We start from the raw sequence: 18617 nt of genomic DNA on the forward strand, positions 1-18617 counted from the left end.
ATTCAATCGTATTTATTGAGCGCTTACTGTGTGCAGAGCACTGGACTAAGCGCTTGGGAAGGACAAGTTGGCAACATCTAGAGACGGTCCCGACCCAACAGCGGGCTCACAGTCTAGAAGGGGGAGACAGACCTTCATTCATTCATTCAATCGCATTTATTGAGCGCTTCCTGTGTGCAGAGCACTGTACTAAGCGCTTGGGAAGTCCAAGTTGGCAACACATAGAGACGATCCCAACCCAACAGCGGGCTCACAGTCTAGAAGGGGGAGACAGACCTTCATTCATTCATTCAATCGTATTTATTGAGCGCTTACTGTGTGCACAGCACTGGATTAAGCGCTTGGGAAGGACAAGTTGGCAACATCTAGAGACGATCCCAACCCAACAGCGGGCTCACAGTCTAGAAGGGGGAGACAGACCTTCATTCATTCATTCAATCGTATTTATTGAGCGCTTACTGTGTGCACAGCACTGGATTAAGCGCTTGGGAAGGACAAGTTGGCAACATCTAGAGACGGTCCCGACCCAACAGCGGGCTCACAGTCTAGAAAGGGAAGACAGACCTTCATTCATTCATTCAATCGTATTTATTGAGCGCTTACTGTGTGCACAGCACTGGATAAGTTAAAAAATAACTTATTTTATTTTGTTGGTATGTTTGGTTCTGTTCTCTGTCTCCCCCTTTTAGACTGTGAGCCCACTGTTGGGTAGGGACTGTCTCTGTGTGATGCCAATTTGTACTTCCCAAGCGCTTAGTCCAGTGCTCTGCACATAGTAAGCGCTCAATAAATACGATTGATTGATTGATTGATTGATTAAGTGCTTGGGAAGGACAAGTTGGCAACATCTAGAGACGGTCCCTACCCAACAGCGGGCTCACAGGCTAGAAGAGGTGGCGGGGTTAGTCAGTGGGATGACCCTGAGGGCTCCTCCGGCTTCCCCCCAGCTTCTTAGAGGACCCCCATCCCACCTGGAGGACCCCCAGTGACCTCTCACCTCCGCGGGGGCCGAAAGGGCGTAGGTGGCGGCCGTCTTCCACTCCTCCGGCAAGGGGGTGCGGACCGGCCCCTGCCCCCTCAGCTGGGCCAGGATTCCCGCGGCAGCCCCCTGGTGCGGTGGGGAGAACAAGAATAATAACAATAATGGCATTGGTTAGGCGCTTACTATGTGCCAAGCACTGTTCTAAGCGCTGGGGAGGATACAAGGCGATCAGGTTGCCCCACGGGGGGCTCACAGTCTTAATGATGGCATTTATCACGCGCTTACTATGTGCCAAGCACTGTTCTAAGCGCTGGGGAGGATACAAGGTGATCAGGTTGTCCCACGGGGGGCTCGCAGTCTTAATGATGGCATTTATCACGCGCTTACTATGTGCCAAGCACTGTTCTAAGCGCTGGGGAGGATACAAGGCGATCAGGTTGCCCCACGGGGGGCTCACAGTCTTAATGATGGCATTTATCACGCGCTTACTATGTGCCAAGCACTGTTCTAAGCGCTGGGGAGGATACAAGGCGATCAGCTTGTCCCACGGGGGGCTCACAGTCTTAATGATGGCATTTATCACGCGCTTACTATGTGCCAAGCACTGTTCTAAGCGCTGGGGAGGATACAAGGTGATCAGGTTGTCCCACGGGGGGCTCGCAGTCTTAATGATGGCATTTATGATGGAACTGAGGCCCAGAGAAGTGAAGTGACTTGCATGAGAAGCAGCGTGGCTCGGTGGAAAGAGCTCGGGCTTTGGAGTCAGAGGTCGCGGGTTCGAATCCCAGCTCCTCCACGTGTCTGCTGTGTGACCTTGGGCAAGTCACTTAACTTCTCTGCGCCTCAGTTACCTCATCTGGAAAATGGGGATTAAGACTGTGAGCCCCACGTGGGACAACCTGATCACTTTGCATCCCCCCCCAGTGCTTAAAACAGTGCTTTGCACATAGTAAGTGCTTAACAAATGCCATTATTATTATTATTATCACGCACTTACTATGTGCCAAGCACTGTTCTAAACGCTGGGGATTACAAGGTGATCAGGTTGTCCCACAAGGGGCTCACAGTCTTCATCCCCATTTGACAGATGAGGGAACTGAGGCCCAGAGAAGTTAAATGACTTGCCCAAAGTCACACAGCTGACAACTGGTGGAGCCAGGATTTGAACCCATGACCTCCGACTCCAAAGCCCGGGCTCTTTCCACTGAGCCACGCTGCTTCTCCTAGTCTTCATCCTAGACTTCTAGACTGTGAGCCCGCTGTTGGGTAGGGACCGTCTCTAGATGTTGCCAACTTGGACTTCCCAAGCGCTTAGTACAGTGCTCTGCACACAGTAAGTGCTCAATAAATACGATTGAGTGGAGGCCTTCCCAGACTGAACCCCCTTCCTTCCTCTCCCCATTCCCACCGCCTTACCTCCTTCCCCTCCCCACAGCACCTGTATAGATGTATAGAAGTTTGTACAGATTTATTACTCTATTTATTTATTTTATATGTAAATATTTATTCTATTGATTTTATTTTGTTAATATGTTTCGTTTTGTTGTCCGTCTCCCCCTTCTAGACTGTGAGCCCACTGTTGGGTAGGGACCGTCTCTATATGTTGCCAACTTGGACTTCCCAAGCGCTTAGTACAGTGCTCTGCACACAGTAAGCGCTCAATAAATATGATTAAATGAATGGAGGCCATCCCACACTGAGCCCCCTCCTTACTCTCCCCATCCCCCCCGCCTTACCTCCTTCCTCTCCCCGCAGCACCTGTATATATGTATATATGTTTGAACGCATTTATTACTCTATTTATATTTGTACATATTTATTCTATTGATTTTATTTTGTTAATATGTTTTGTTTTGTTGTCTGTCTCCCCCTTCTAGACTGTGAGCCCGCTGTTGGGTAGGGACCGTCTCTAGATGTTGACCAATTGGACTTCCCAAGCGCTTAGTACAGTGCTCTGCACACAGTAAGTGCTCAATAAATACGACTGATTGAATGAATGAATGAATGAATGAATGAATAATCCCCATTTTACAGATGAGGTCGCTGAGGCACAGAAAAGTGAAATGATTTGCCTAAAGTCACACAGCTGACGAGTAAGCAGTGCCGGGATTTGAACTCATGACCTCTGACTCCCAAGCCAGAAGGGGGAGACGGAGAACAAAAGAAAACATATTAACAAAATAAAGTGAATAGAATGAATATGTACAAACAAAATAGAGTAATAAATACGTACAATGAGTACGTACAGTGAGCCACAATGGGGCGTGGGCAGAGCGAGGCAATAAAGGGGGCTCCCCCCACCACCCCAAGGCCCGAAGACTTTGCCTCGGGACCCAGGGGGTCCTGACTGGGAAGCAGACCCCCAAAATAGAGCCTGTGTTGTTATTATTATTAAATAATAATAATAGTATTTGTTAAGCGCTTACTATGTGCCGAGCACTGTTCTAAGCGCTGGAGTAGATACAAGGCAATCAGGTTGTCCCATGTGGGGCTCCCAGTCTTCATCCCCATTTTGCAGATGAGGGAACTGAGGCACAGAGAAGTGAAGTGGCTTGCCCAAAGTCACACAGCTGACAAGTGGCGGAGCCGGGATTAGAACCCACGACCTCTGACCCCCAAGCCCGGGCTCTGGCCACTGAGTCACGCTGCTTCTTGTGTTAGGAGGCTGTGGGGGGCTCTTCTCTCAGTCACCAGACAGCGTGGCTCAGTGGAAAGCGCCCGGGCTTTGGAGTCAGAGGTCATGGGTTCGAATCCCGGTTCTGCCACTTGTCAGCTGGGTGACTTTGGGCAAGTCACTTCACTTCTCTGGGCCTCAGTGACCTCACCTGTCAAATGGGGATGAAGACTGGGAGCCCCCCGTGGGACAACCTGATCACCCTGTAACCACCCCAGCGCTTAGAACAGTGCCTTGCACATCGTAAGTGCTTTAAAAACGCCATCATTATTGAGAAGCAGCATGGCTCAGTGGAAAGAGCATGGGGCTTTGGAGTCAGAGGTCATGGGTTCAAATCACGGCTCCACCAATTGTCAGCTGTGTGTCTTTGGGCAATTCACTTTACTTCTCTGGTCCTCAGTTCCCTCACCTGTCAAATGGGGATGAAGACGGTGAGCCCTCCCTGGGACAACCTGATCGCCTTGAACCTCCCCAGCGCTTAGAACAGTGCTTGGCACATAGTAAGCGCTTCCCTCCCCATCCCCCCAGCCTTACCTCCTTCCCCTCCCCACAGCACCTGTATATATGTATATATGTTTGTACGGATTTATTACTCTATTTTATTTGTACATATTCATTCTATTCACTTTATTTTGTTAATATGTTTTCTTTTGTTCTCCGTCTCCCCCTTCTAGACTGTGAGCCCGCTGTTGCATAGGGACCGTCTCCATATGTTGCCAACTTGGACTTCCCAAGCGCTTAGTACAGTGCTCTGCACACAGTAAGCGCTCAGTAAATACGATTGAATGAATGAATAAATGCCATCATCATTATTATTACTATGAGATCCCAGGTCCTTCTAGACCTGGAACGCTGCTTAGAGAAGCAGCGTGGCTCAGTGGAAAGAGCCCGGGCTTTGGAGTCAGAGGTCATGGGTTCGAATCCTGACTCCGCCACATGTCTGCTGTGTGACCTTGGGCGAGTCACTTCACTTCTCTGAGCCTCAGTTCCCTCATCTGTAAAATGGGGATGAAGACTGTGAGCCCCATGTGGGACAACCTGATCACCTTGTATCCCCCCCCAACGCTTAGAACAGTGCTCTGCACATAGTAAGCACTTAACAAATGCCATCATTATTAGAGAAGCAGCGTGGCTCAGTGGAAAGAGCCCGGGCTTTGGAGTCAGAGGTCATGGGTTCAAATCCCGGCTCTGCCCATTGTCAGCTGGGTGACTTTGGGCAAGTCATTTAACTTCTCTGAGCCTCAGTTCCCTCATCTGGAAAATGGGGATTAAAACTGCGAGCCCCACATGGGACAACCTGATCACCTTGTATCCCCCCCCAGGGCTTAGAACAGTGCTTTGCACATAGTAAGCACTTAACAAATGACATTATTATTATTATTATCATAATAATTATTATTATTATTATTATTATTATTATTCTGATTCCCAGGCCTGGGCTCCCCCAACTAGGCCATGCCCGCCTCCCTCCAGGGGTTTTCCAGGTGTGAGGGGGGACGGAGGGGGACGGACTCACCACCAGCGGGACGAGGGGTGAGGAGAGGAACAGAGAGGTCGCTCGGCTCTCCAGCTGCTCCAGCCTGCGTTGGGGGAGACACGGGACATGGCAGAATAGGGGGTGGTCATTCATTCATTCATTCATTCAATCGTATTTATCGAGCGCTTACTGTGTGCAGAGCACTGCACTAATCAATCGTATTTATTGAGCGCTTATTGTGTGCAGAGCACTGCACTAAGCGCTTGGGAAGTCCAAGTCGGTAACATACAGAGACGGTCCCTACCCCACAACGGGCTCACAGGCTAGAAGGGGGAGACGGACGACCAAACGAAACATGCGGACGGGTCTCAGGTCGTCAGAACAAATAGAGTTAAAACTAGAGGCACATCATTAACAAAATCAATCAATCAATCGTATTTATCGAGCTCTTACGGTGTACAGAGCACTGGACTAAGCGCTTGGGAAGTCCAAGTTGGCAACATCTAGAGACGGTCCCTACCCAACAGTGGGCTCACAGGCTAGAAGGGGGAGACAGACAACAAAACCAAACATCTTAACAAAATAAAATAAATAGAATAGATATGTGCAGGTAAAAATAAATAGAGTAATAAATACGTACAAACATATATACATCTATACAGGTGCTGTGGGGAAGGGAAGGAGGTAAGGCGGAGGGGATGGAGAGGGGGAGGAGGGGGAGAGGAAGGAGGGGGCTCAGTATGGGAAGGCCTCCTGGAGGAGGTGAGCTCTCAGTAGGGCCTTCAATCAATCAATCGTATTTATCGAGCGCTTACTGTGTGCAGAGCACTGGACTAAGCGCTTGGGAAGTCCAAGTTGGCAACAACTAGAGACGGTCCCTACCCAACAGTGGGCTCACAGTCTAGAAGGGGGAGACGATACATAGAATAGTAAATATGTACAAGTCAAATAAATGGGGCTTCCCAGACTGAGCCTCCTCCTTCCTCTCCCCCTCCTCCCCCCTCCATCCCCCCATCTTACCTCCTTCCCTTCCCCACAGCACCTGTATATATGGATATATGTTTGCACGGATTTATTACTCTATTTATTGATTTCTTTTACTTGTACATATCTATTCTATTTATTTTATTTTGCTAATATGTTTGGTTTTCTTCTCTGTCTCCCCCTTCTAGACTGTGAGCCCACTGTTGGGTAGGGACCGTCTCTAGATGTTGCCCACTTGGACTTCCCAAGCGCTTAGTCCAGTGCTCTGCACACGGTAAGCGCTCAATAAATACGATTGACTGACTGATTGATTGATTGAAATAAATAGAGTGATAAATCTGTGCAAACGTATATACAGGTGCTGTGGGGAGGGGAAGGAGGTAGGGCTGGGAGGAAAAAGGGGGCTCAGTGTGGGAAGGCCTCCTGGAGGAGGTGAGCTCTCAGTAGGGCTTTGAAGGGAGGCCGAGACCACTTATTCAATCAATCAATCAATCAATCAATCGTATTTATTGAGCCCTTACTGTGTGCAGAGCACTGTACTAAGCGCTTGGGAAGTACAAGTTGGCAACATATAGAGACGGTCCCTACCCAACAGTGGGCTCACAGTCTAAAAATTCATTGATTCATTCAGTCGTATTTATTAGAGAAGCAGCGTGGCTCAGCGGGAAGAGCCCGGGCTTTGGAGTCAGAGGTCAGGGGTTCAAATCCCGGCTCTGCCACTTGTCAGCTGTGTGACTTTGGGCAAGTCACTTCACTTCTCTGGGCCTCAGTTACCTCATCTGGAAAATGGGGATGAAGACTGTGATCACCTTGTAACCTCCCCAGCGCTTAGGAAAGTGCTTTGCACTTAGTAAGCGCTTAATAAATGCCATCATTATTATTATTATTATTTATTGAGCCCTTAGAACAGTGCTTTGCACATAGTAAGCGCTTAATAAATGCCATCATTATTATTATTATTATTTATTGAGCACTTACTGTGTGCAGAGCGCTGTACTAAGCGCTTGGGAAGTCCAAGTTGGCAACATATAGAGATGGTCCCGACCCAACAGTGGGCTCACAGGCTAGAAGGGGGAGACAGTTGTGCCGCGCGTCCGTCCGGGGCACCGGGGGTGGGTGGGTGGGGGTCCCGGGCTCACCTTGGAGATGGCGCAGGAAGGCGCAGCAGGAGGAGGGACAGGAGGTGCAGGGAGACTTCGGCCGTCTGCTCCGCCTCCCACGCGGGCACCTGTGGGGCCGCACACCATCATCATCATCATCAATCGTATTTATTGAGCGCTTACTATCCATCAGTTGTGTTTACGGAGAGCTCACCTCCTCCAGGAGGCCTTCCCAGACTGAGCCCCCTTTTTCCTCTCCTCCTCCCCATCTCCCGCCCATCCTACCTCACAGCACCTGTATATAATAATGATAATAATAATAATAATAATGGCATTTATGAAGCGCTTACTATGTGCCAAGCACTGTTCTAAGCGCTGGGGAGGTTACAAGGTGAGTATATATTCATTCATTCATTCATTCATTCAATCGTATTTATTGAGCGCTTACTGTGTGCCGAGCACTGGACTAAGCATTTGGGGAGTACAAGTTGGCAACATATAGAGACGGTCCTGTTCTAAGCGCTGAGGAGGTTACAAGGTGAGTATATATTCATTCATTCATTCATTCATTCATTCAATCGTATTTATTGAGCGCTTACTGTGTGCAGAGCACCGGACTAAGCACTTGGGGAGTACAAGTTGGCAACATATAGAGACGGTCCTGTTCTAAGCGCTGAGGAGGTTACAAGGTGAGTATATATTCATTCATTCATTCAATCGTATTTATTGAGCGCTTACTGTGTGCAGAGCACTGGACTAAGCACTTGGGGAGTACAAGTTGGCAACATATAGAGACGGTCCTGTTCTAAGCGCTGAGGAGGTTACAAGGTGAGTATATATTCATTCATTCATTCAATCGTATTTATTGAGCGCTTACTGTGTGCCGAGCACTGGACTAAGCACTTGGGGAGTACAAGTTGGCAACATATAGAGACGGTCCTGTTCTAAGCGCTGAGGAGGTTACAAGGTGAGTATATATTCATTCATTCATTCGATCGTATTTATCGAGCGCTTACTGTGTGCAGAGCACTGGACTAGGCGCTTGGGGAGTACAAGTTGGCAGCATATAGAGACGGTCCCTACCCAACAGTGGGCTCACAGTCTAGAAGGGGACTATGTTATATATGATATGATAGTATATGATATACATTTGCACAGATTTATTACTCTATTTACTTGTACATATTTACTATTCTATTTATTTTGTTAAAGTGCATTTAGCTTTAATTCTATTTGTTCTGACGATTTTGCCACCTGTCTACATGTTTGTTTTGTTGTCTTGTCTCCCCCTTCTAGACTGTGAGCCCGTTGTCGGGTAGGGACCGTCTCTATATGTTGCCAACTTGGACTTCCCAAGCGCTTAGTCCAGTGCTCTGCACACAGTAAGCGCTCAATAAATACGATTGAATGAATGAGTCAGAGGTCATGAGTTCTAATTCCGACTCTGCCACTTGTCTGCTGTGTGACCTTGGGCAAATCACTTTACTTCCAGCGCTTAGAACAGTGCTTGGCACATAGTAAGCACTTAAATGCCACCATTATTATTATTATTATTCACTTCTCTGTGCCTCAGTTCCCTCATCTGTAAAATGATGAAGACTGTGAGCCCCACGTGGGACAACCTGATAGCCTTGTAACCTCCCCAGTGCATAGAACGGTGCTTGGTATATAGTAAGCGCCTAACAAATAGCATTATTATTATTATTATTTTTAGGCCAACGCTGCTTCTCATGCCTCATCCCCGTGAGGGGAAGCCCTGCCCCAGCCTCGCCGTCCTGTGGCCTCCTCCAGGAAGCCTTCCTAGATGGACTCACCTCACTCCGCTTTGACAGTTGGGGGGCTGGGGTGCCCGGGGTTGGGGGTGATGATGATGATGATGATGATGGCATTTATTAAGCGCTTACTATGTGCAAAGCACTGTTCTAAGCGTGGGGGAGGTGACAAGGCGATCAGGTTGTCCCACGGGGGGGCTCACAGTCTTAATCCCCATTTTACAGATGAGGGAATTGAGGCATAGAGACGCAAAGTGACTTGCCCAAAGTCACCCAGCTGACAATTGGTAGACAGAGGTGGGATTTGAACCCATGACCTCTGGCTCCAAAGCCCGGGCTCTTTCCACTGAGCCACGCTGCTTCTTGGTTGGCTTCCCTGTGGCTGTCACTTGCCCTTTGACCCCGGGGCGGCCCACCTTCCCGGGCCCTGTCCGCTCGGTCCTCCCTGAGTGCCCAGGACACGGGGGTCTCCACGTCCAGGGGGGCCGGGAGCGGGGTGGGACCCCAGCGGCCCTGAGGAGAGGGCGCTTGGCCCACCCGGACCCCCAAGGCCGCCCCACCTCCCCGGGTGCCAGCAGGCACAGCAGCCGCTCCAGGGCTTCGGCCTCGCGCTCCAGTCGGTGGCACAGCTCCTCGCTGACATGGCAGCACCCGTACAGGACCTGGGCATGGCCGGGACGGGGGGGGGGGGGGGGGGGGGGGTGACGGGCAGGGGCAGGGAGACAGGATGGGGAGGATGATGGGCAGGGGAAGGAGGAGGAGGAGGAGGAGGAGGGAGAGGAGGGGTGAGAGTGGGGCAGGAGGATGAGGGGGAGAAGAGGTAGGGGAGGATGGGGGGCAGAGGGGGAGGGGGAGGAGGAGGAAGAGGGGAAGGAAGGAGGAGGAAGAGGAGGGGAAGAGGAGAGGAAGGAGGAGGAAGAGGGGAAGGAAGGAGGAGGGGGAGAAGGAGGAAGAGGACAGGCAGGAGGAGGAGGGAAAGGGGGAGGAAGGAGGAGGGAGAGGAGAAGGGGGTAGGGGAGAGGAGGAGGGGAAGGAGGAGGGAGACGGAGGAGGAAAGAAGGCAGGAGAGAGGGGAAGCAGGATGAGGAGGAGGAAGAGGAGAAGGAAGGAGGAGGGAGAGGAGGGGGAAGAGGAAGGGGAGGAGGGGGAGGAGGAAGAGGGGAAGGAAGGAGGAGGGGGAAGGGGGAGGAAGGAGGAGGAGGGGTAGGGGGAGGAAGGAGGAGGGAGAGGAGGGGGAAGAGAGGAGAAGGAGAATGAGGGGAAGGAAGTAGGAGGGAGAGGAGGGGAGAGAGTGGGGCAGGAGGATGAGGGGGAGAAGAGGGAGGGGAAGATGGGGAGGAAGAGGGGAAGGAAGGAGGAGGGAGAGGAGGGGGAGGAGGAGAGGAAGGAGGAGGAGGAGGAAGAGGGGAAGGAAGGAGGAGGTGGAGAAGGAGGAATAGGATGGGTAGGAGGAGGAGGGAAAGGGGGAGGAAGGAGGAAGGACAGAAGGGGGTAGGGGAGAGGAGGAGGGGAAGGAGGAGGGAGATGGGGTTGGGGGGAGGAGGAAGGGGGAAGGAGGAGGAAAGAAGGCAGGAGAGGGGAAGCAGGATGAGGAGGAGGAAGAGAAGGAAGGAGGAGGGAGAGGAGGGGGAAGAGGAAGGGGAGGAGGGAGGGGGAGGAAGAGGGGAAGGAAGGAGGAGGGAGAGGAGGGGAAGGAAGGAGGAGGAGGGGAGGGAGGAGGAGGGGAAGGGGGAGGAAGGAGGAAGGAGAGGAGGGGGAGAGAGGGGAAGGAGAATGAGGGGGAGGAGAAGGGGGTGCGGGGGAGAGGAGGAGGGGAAGGAGGAGGAAAGAAGGAGGGAGGGGGGAAGCAGGAGGAGGAGGAGGAAGAGGGGAAGGAGGAAGAGAAGGGAAAGGGGGAGGAGGTGGGAGAGAGGAGCATGGGGAGGAGGGGGAGGAAGAGAAGGGGCAGAGGGGGGCAATGTCAGAGCCAATGAGGCTCCCCAGAGCCGTCGCGCCATCCGGAGCCCCTTCCTCTGGGGAGTCCAGATGGAGGCCTGGGGCAGCTTCCTCTGGCCACCTTGGCGTCACGCCCAGGGCCCGAGGGGCAGCTCCCCCTTCCCGGGAGCCCCTGGGCAGGTGGGGCGGGGGGGTGGGGGCTACCTGCAGAATGTGCAGACAGAGGCTGGGGTCCCCCAGGCCCGACAGGAAGCCGGCCCATCGCTGACCGCTGGCCTGGGCGAGCAGCTGGGCCAAGTGGCTGCAGACCTGCAGGGAGGAGATGCGGGCAGGGCCAAGGCCCTCTGACCTCTGACCCCACTCCCACCCCCGACCCCGCAGGCTCGGGGGCAAGGGGAGCAGGAAAGGGGGAGGTGGGGGGGGGGGGGGACGGGACAGGGATCATCATCATCATCATCATCGTATTTATTGAGCGCTTACTGTGTGCAGAGCACTGTACTAAGCTCTTGGGAAGTACAAATTGGCAACATATAGAGACGGTCCCTACCCAACAGTGGGCTCACAGTCTAAAAATGGGAGGGATGGGGGAATGGGGGCGGCTCAGACCTGCTTCTTGGTCTTCTGGCAGAAGGGCCGCCCAATGGGGACCGTGCAGACGACGGCCAGCGCCCTGGCCACGGTGACCGCTGCGTCCCGTCCGGCCTGCTCCCCCTGAGGATGGCTGGCCTGGGCGCTTCCTGGAGGAGGAAGAAGAGCAGGAGGAGGAGGAGGAGGAGCAGGAGGAGGAGGAGGAGCAGGAGGAAGAAGAGGAGGGGGAGGAGGCGAGGAGGAGGAGGAGGAGGAAGAGGAGGAGGAGGAGGAGGAAGGGGAGGAGGTGGAAGAGGAGCAGGAAGGGAGGAGGAGGAGGAAGAGAAGGAGGAGGAAGGGGAGGAGGTGGAAGAGGAGAAGGAAGGGAGGAGGTAGAGAAGGAGGAGGAGGAGGAAGGGGAGGAGGGGGAAGAGGAGGAGGAGGGGGAGGAAGAGGAGAACGAGGAGGAGGGGGAGAAGGGGGAGAAACAGGAGGAGAAAGAGGAAGAGAAGGAGCAAGAAGGGGAGAAGAGGAGGAGGAAGAGGAGGAGGAAGAGGAGGAGGAGGGGGAGCAGGAGGCAGAAGAGGAGGGGGAGGAGGCGAGGAAGAGGAGGAAAGCGAGGAGGAGGAGGAAGAGAAGGAGGAGGAGGAGAAGGGGAGGAGGGGGAAGAGGAGGAGGGGGAGCAGGAAGAGGAGGAGGGGGAGCAGGAAGAGGAGGAGGGGGAGGAAGAGGAGAATGAGGAGGAGGGGGAGGAGAAGGGAGGAGGAAGAGGAAGAGAAGGAGCAGGAAGGGGAGAAGGGGAGGAGGAGGAGGAAGAGGAGGATGAGAAAGGGGAGGAGGAGGAAGAGGAGAAAGGTGTGAAGGAGGAGGAGGAAGGTGTGAAGGAGAAGGAGGAAGAGAAGGAGGAGGAAGAGGAGGAGGAAGGGAGAAGGAAGAGAAGAGGAGGAAGGGAGAAGGAAGAGGAGGAGGAGGGGAGGAGAACGAGAAGGGGGAAGAGGAGAATGAGGAGGAGGGGAGGAGGAAGGGAAGAAAGAAGAGGGGGAGGAGGCGAGGAAGAGGAGGAAAGCGAGGAGGAGGAGGAAGAGAAGGAGGAGGAGGGGGAAGAAGGGGAGGAGGGGGAAGAGGAGGAGGAGGGGGAAGAGGAGGAGGAGGGGGAAGAGGAGGAGGGGGAGCAGGAAGAGGAGGAGGGGGAGGAAGAGGAGAACGAGGAGGAGGGGGAGGAGAAGGGAGGAGGAGGGGGAGAAACAGGAGGAGGAAGAGGAAGAGAAAGAGCAGGAAGGGGAGAAGGGGAGGAGGAGGAGGAGGCAGAGGAAGAGGAGGAAGGTGTGAAGGAGGAGGAGGAAGAGGAGGAGGAGAAATGGGAGGAGGAGGATGAGAAAGGGGAGGAGGAGGAAGAGGAGAAAGGTGTGAAGGAGGAGGAGGAAGGTGTGAAGGAGGAGGAGGAAGAGAAGGAGGAGGAAGAGGAGGAGGAAGGGAGAAGGAAGAGAAGAGGAGGAAGGGAGAAGGAGGAGGAGGAGGAGGTGAGGAGAACGAGAAGGGGGAAGAGGAGAATGAGGAGGAGGGGAGGAGGAAGGGAAGGAAGAGAAGAGGAGGAAGGGAGAAGGAAGAGGAGGAGGAGGGGAGGAGAACGAGAAGGGGGAAGAGGAGAATGAGGAGGAGGGGAGGAGGAAGGGAAGAAAGAAGAGGGGGAGGAGGCGAGGAAGAGGAGGAAAGCGAGGAGGAGGAGGAAGAGAAGGAGGAGGAGGGGGAAGAAGGGGAGGAGGGGGGGAGAGGAGGAGGAGGGGGAAGAGGAGGAGGAGGGGGAAGAGGAGGAGGGGGAGCAGGAAGAGGAGGAGGGGGAGGAAGAGGAGAACGAGGAGGAGGGGGAGGAGAAGGGAGGAGGAGGGGGAGAAACAGGAGGAGGAAGAGGAAGAGAAAGAGCAGGAAGGGGAGAAGGGGAGGAGGAGGAGGAGGCAGAGGAAGAGGAGGAAGGTGTGAAGGAGGAGGAGGAAGAGGAGGAGGAGAAATGGGAGGAGGAGGATGAGAAAGGGGAGGAGGAGGAAGAGGAGAAAGGTGTGAAGGAGGAGGAGGAAGGTGTGAAGGAGGAGGAGGAAGAGAAGGAGGAGGAAGAGGAGGAGGAAGGGAGAAGGAAGAGAAGAGGAGGAAGGGAGAAGGAGGAGGAGGAGGAGGTGAGGAGAACGAGAAGGGGGAAGAGGAGAATGAGGAGGAGGGGAGGAGGAAGGGAAGAAAGAGGAGGAGGAAGAGGAGAAGGAAGAGGAAGGGGAAGAGGAGAAGGAGGAGGAAAGGGAGGAGGAAGAGGAGGAGGAGGAGAGAAGAGCTCCTCTTTATGGTCCGATAGTTCCGCTTGTCTGTTGCTGACTTTTCTGTCCAGCCCGCGGGATTGTCAGCAACTTGAAGGCAGGGACCTTGTCTCCTACCTCTACTGCCCTCTCCCAAGCGCTTAGACCAGTGCTGTGCACACAGTAGCCTGGAAGCCCCTTGAGGGCGGGGATCACATCTACCAACCTTGGACTGGGAGCTCGGTGCGGGCAGGGAATGTCCCTGTTTATTGTTGTGTTGTAATAATAATAATAATAATGATGATGATGGTATTTGTGAAGCGCTTACTATGTGCCAAGCACTGTTCCAAGCGCTGGGAAAGATACAAGATCATCAGGTTGTCCCACGGGGGGCTCACAGTCTTCATCCCCATTTTACAGATGAGGGAACTGAGGCCCAGAGAAGGGAAGTGACTTGCCCAGGGTCACACAGCAGACAAGTGGCGGGGCTGGGATTAGAACCCACAACCTCTGACGCCCAAGCCCGGGCTCTTTCCACCGATCTCAAATTGGGAGGTGTCCTCTCCGAATCGCTTAGTCCAGTGCTCTGCACAGAGTAAGCGCTCAATAAATACGATCGACTGAACGAATGAACTCTACTGGACTCCCCCAAGTGCCCACTCTGGTGCCCCGCCCCAAGTAGCCTGGAAATCTTGGAGGGCGGGCATCGTCTCTGCCAACTTAACTCGGAGAAGCAGCATGGTGGGGTGGCTAGAGCCCGGGCCTGGGTGTCAGAGGTCATGGGTTCTAATCCCGCCTCCCCCACTTGTCTGCTGTGTGACCTTGGGCAAGTCACTTTACTTCTCTGGGCATCTGTTTATTCATTCATTCAATAGTATTTAATAATAATAATAATGATGGAATTTATTAAGCGCTTACTATGTGCCAAGCACTGTTCTAAGCGCTGGAGAGATACAAGGTGATCTTGTTGTCCCACGGGGGGCTCCCAGTCTTCACCCCCATTTGACAGATAAGGTAACTGAGGCACAGAGAAGTGAAGTGATTTACCCAAAGACACACAGCTGACAATTGGCGGAGCCGAGATTTGAACCCATGACCACTGACTCCAAAGCCCGGGCTCTTTCCACTGAGCCACACTGCTTCTCTATTTACTGAGCGCTCACTGTGCAGAGCACTGTACTAAGCACTTGGGAAGTACAATATACTTCGGGTAAGCAGTGTGGCTCAGTGGAAAGAGCCCGGGCTTTGGAGTCAGAGGTCAGGGGTTCAAATTCCGGCTCCGCCAATTGTCAGCTGTGTGTCTTTGGGCAAGTCATTGGCTTCTCTGGGCCTCGGTTACCTCATCTATAAAATGGGGATAAAGACTGCGAGCCCCACATGGGACAACCTGTTTACCTTGTAACCTCCCCAGCGCTTAGAACAGTGCTTTGCACATAGTAAGCGCTTAACAAATACCTTTAATAAAGAGCGACAATCCCTGCCCCCAACTGAGCCCTTTGTTGGGTAGGGATTGTCTCTAATTGTTGCCGAATTTTACTTTCCAAGCGCTTAGTACAGTGCTCTGCACACAGTCAGCGCTCAATAAATACGATTGAATGAATAAAATAGGGATGGAGATGGTGAGCCCCACATGAGACAGGGACTCTGTCCAACCCGATTTGCCTGTATCCACCCCAGCGCTTAGTACAGTGCCTGGCACATAGGAAGCGCTTAAGAAATGCCATCATTATTATTACCATTGTAACTGGATTTTCCCAAGCGCTCCGTCCAGTGTTCTTAATTCATTCATTCATTCATTCAATTGTATTTACTGAGCGCTTACTGCGTGCAGAGCACTGGATTAAGCGCTTGGGATGTACAAGTTGGCAACATATAGGGACGGTCCCTACCCAACAACGGGCTCACAGTCTAGAAGGGGGAGACGGACAACAGAACAAAACAAGTAGACAGGCGTCAATACCATCAGAAGAAATAACAATAATAATGATAATGATGGCATTTATTAAGCGCTTACTATGTGCCAAGCACTGTTCTAAGCGCTGGGGAGGTTACAAGGTGATCAAGTTGTCCCGTGGGGGGCTCATAGTCTAGAAGGGGGAGACGGACAACAGAACAAAACAAGTAGACAGGCGTCAATACCATCAGAAGAAATAATAATAATAATGATAATGATGGCATTTATTAAGCGCTTACTATGTGCAAAGCACTGTTCTAAGTGCTGGGGAGGTTACAAGGTGATCAAGTTGTCCCGCGGGGGGCTCACAGTCTTCATCCCCATTTTCCAGATGAGGGAACTGAGGCTCAGAGAAGTGAAGTGACTTGCCCAAAGACACACAGCTGACAATTGGTGGAGCCAGGATGTGAACCCATGACCTCTGACTCCAAAGCCCAGGCTCTTTCCACTGAGCCACGCGGCTTCTCTACTGGATTTTCCCAAGTGCTCCATCCAGTGTTCTTCATTCATTCATTGAGAATCAATCAATCAATCAATCGTATTTATTGAGCGCTTACTATGTGCAGAGCACTGTACTAAGCGCTTGGGAAGTACAAATTGGCATCACATAGAGACAGTCCCTACCCAACAGTGGGCTCACAGTCTAAAAGGGGGAGACAGAGAACAGAACCAAACATACCAACAAAATAAAATAAGTAGGATAGAAATGTACAAGTAAAATAAATAAATAAATAAATAAATAAATAGAGTAATAAATATGTACAACCATATATACATATATACAGGTGCTGTGGGGAAGGGAAGGAGGTAAGACGGGGGGATGGAGAGGGGGGACGAGGGGGAGAGGAAAGAAGGGGCTCAGTCTGGGAAGGCCTCCTGGAGGAGGTGAGCTCTCAGCAGGGCCTTGAAGGGAGGAAGAGAGCGAGCTTGGCGGAGGGGCAGAGGGATTGGGGGCATTCCGGGCCCGGGGGAGGACGGGGGCCGGGGGTCGATGGAGGGACAGGCGAGAGCGAGGTACAGTGAGGAGATTAGTGGTGGAGGAGCGGAGGGTGCGGGCTGGGCAGTAGAAGGAGAGAAGGGAGGTGAGGTAGGAGGGGGCGAGGGGATGGACAGCCTTGAAGCCCAGGGTGAGGAGTTTCTGCCTGATGCGCAGATTGATCGGTAGCCATTGGAGGTTTTTGAGGAGGGGAGTAATATGTCCAGAGCGTTTCTGGACAAAGATAATCCGGGCAGCAGCATGAAGTATGGATTGAAGTGGAGAGAGACACGAGGATGGGAGATCAGAGAGAAGGCTGATGCAGTAGTCCAGACGGGATAGGAGGAGAGCTTGAACGAGCAGGGTAGCAGTTGGGATGGAGAGGAAAGGGCGGATCTCGGCAATGTTGCGGAGCTGAGACCGGCAGGTTCTGGTGACGGCTTGGATGTGAGGGGTGAATGAGAGAGCAGAGTCGAGGATGACACCAAGGTTGCGGGCTTGTGAGACGGGAAGGATGGTAGTGCCGTCAACAGAGATGGGAAAGTCAGGGAGAGGACAAGGTTTGGGAGGGAAGACAAGGAGCTCAGTCTTCGACATGTTGAGCTTTAGGTGGCGGGCGGACATCCAGATGGAGATGTCCTGAAGGCAGGAGGAGATGCGAGCCCGGAGGGAGGGGGAGAGAGCAGGGGCAGAGATGGAGATCTGGGTGTCATCAGCGTAGAGATGATAGTTGAAGCCGTGGGAGCGAATGAGGTCACCAAGGGAGTGAGTGTAGATTGAGAACAGAAGGGGACCAAGCACTGAACCTTGGGGAACCCCCCACAGTAAGAGGATGGGAGGGGGAGGAGGAGCCTGCAAAAGAGACTGAGAAAGAACGACCGGAGAGATAAGAGGAGAACCAGGAGAGGACGGAGTCTGTGAAGCCAAGGTCAGATAACGTGTTGAGGAGAAGGGGGTGGTCCACAGTGTCAAAGGCAGCTGAGAGGTCGAGGAGGATTAGGACAGAGTATGAGCCGTTGCATTTGGCAAGCAGGAGGTCATTGGTGACCTTTGAGAGCGCAGTTTCCATGGAATGAAGGGGACGGAAGCCAGACTGGAGGGGGTCGAGGAGAGAGTTGTTGTCGAGGAATTCTAGGCAGCGCGTGTAGACAACTCGTTCAAGGAGTTTGGAAAGGAATGGTAGGAGGGAAATGGGACGATAACTAGAAGGTGAGGTGGGGTCAAGAGAGGGTTTTTTTAGGATGGGAGAGACATGGGCATGTTTGAAGGCAGAGGGGAAGGAACCAGTGGAGAGTGAGCGGTTGAAGATGGAAGTTAAGGAGGGGAGAAGGGATGGAGCGAGAGATTTCATAAGATGAGAGGGAATGGGGTCAGAAGCACAGGTGGCCGGAGTAGCACTTGAGAGGAGGGAGGAGAGTTCCTCTGAGGATACCGCTGGGAAGGATGGGAGAGTAGCAGAGAGTGTTGAGAGCCGGGGGGTTGGAGAAAGGGGGGAAGAGACTTTGGGGAGGTCGGACCTGATGGATTTAATTTTGTTAATGAAGTAGGAGGCCAGATCGTTGGGGGTGAGGGAAGGAGGAGGGGGAGGAACCGGGGGCCTGAGAAGGGAGTTGAATGTACGGAAGAGCTGGCGGGGGTGATGGGCATGGGTGTCAATAGAAGCAGCGTGGCTCAGTGGAAAGAGCCCGGGCTTTGGAGTCCGAGGTCATGGGTTCAAATCCCAGCTCCGCCAATCGTCAGCTTTGTGACTTTGGGCAAGTCACTTAATTTCTCTGGGCCTCAGTGACCTCATCTGTAAAATGGGGATGAAGACTGTGAGCCCCCCGTGGAACAACCTGATCACCTTGTAACCTCCCCAGAGCTTAGAACAGTGCTTTGCGCACAGTAAGCGCTTAATAAATGCCATCATAATCATCA

At 52.8% G+C, this 18617-nt stretch overlaps 1 protein-coding gene across 1 annotated transcript in view; it reads right to left on the reverse strand.

The window, feature by feature from the left end:
- The window catches only part of STK36 (serine/threonine kinase 36), a 153883-nt gene that overhangs the window by 95326 nt on the left and 39940 nt on the right, over positions 1-18617 (reverse strand). The window contains 6 exon segments of the mRNA XM_038754532.1: positions 998-1108; positions 5173-5236; positions 7257-7345; positions 9550-9651; positions 11129-11233; positions 11531-11635. Of these exon segments, the coding sequence (XP_038610460.1) occupies positions 998-1108; positions 5173-5236; positions 7257-7345; positions 9550-9651; positions 11129-11233; positions 11531-11635 (576 nt within the window).

This window comes from Tachyglossus aculeatus, chromosome 1, assembly GCF_015852505.1.
Source record: "Tachyglossus aculeatus isolate mTacAcu1 chromosome 1, mTacAcu1.pri, whole genome shotgun sequence".
Lineage (NCBI taxonomy): Eukaryota > Metazoa > Chordata > Mammalia > Monotremata > Tachyglossidae > Tachyglossus > Tachyglossus aculeatus.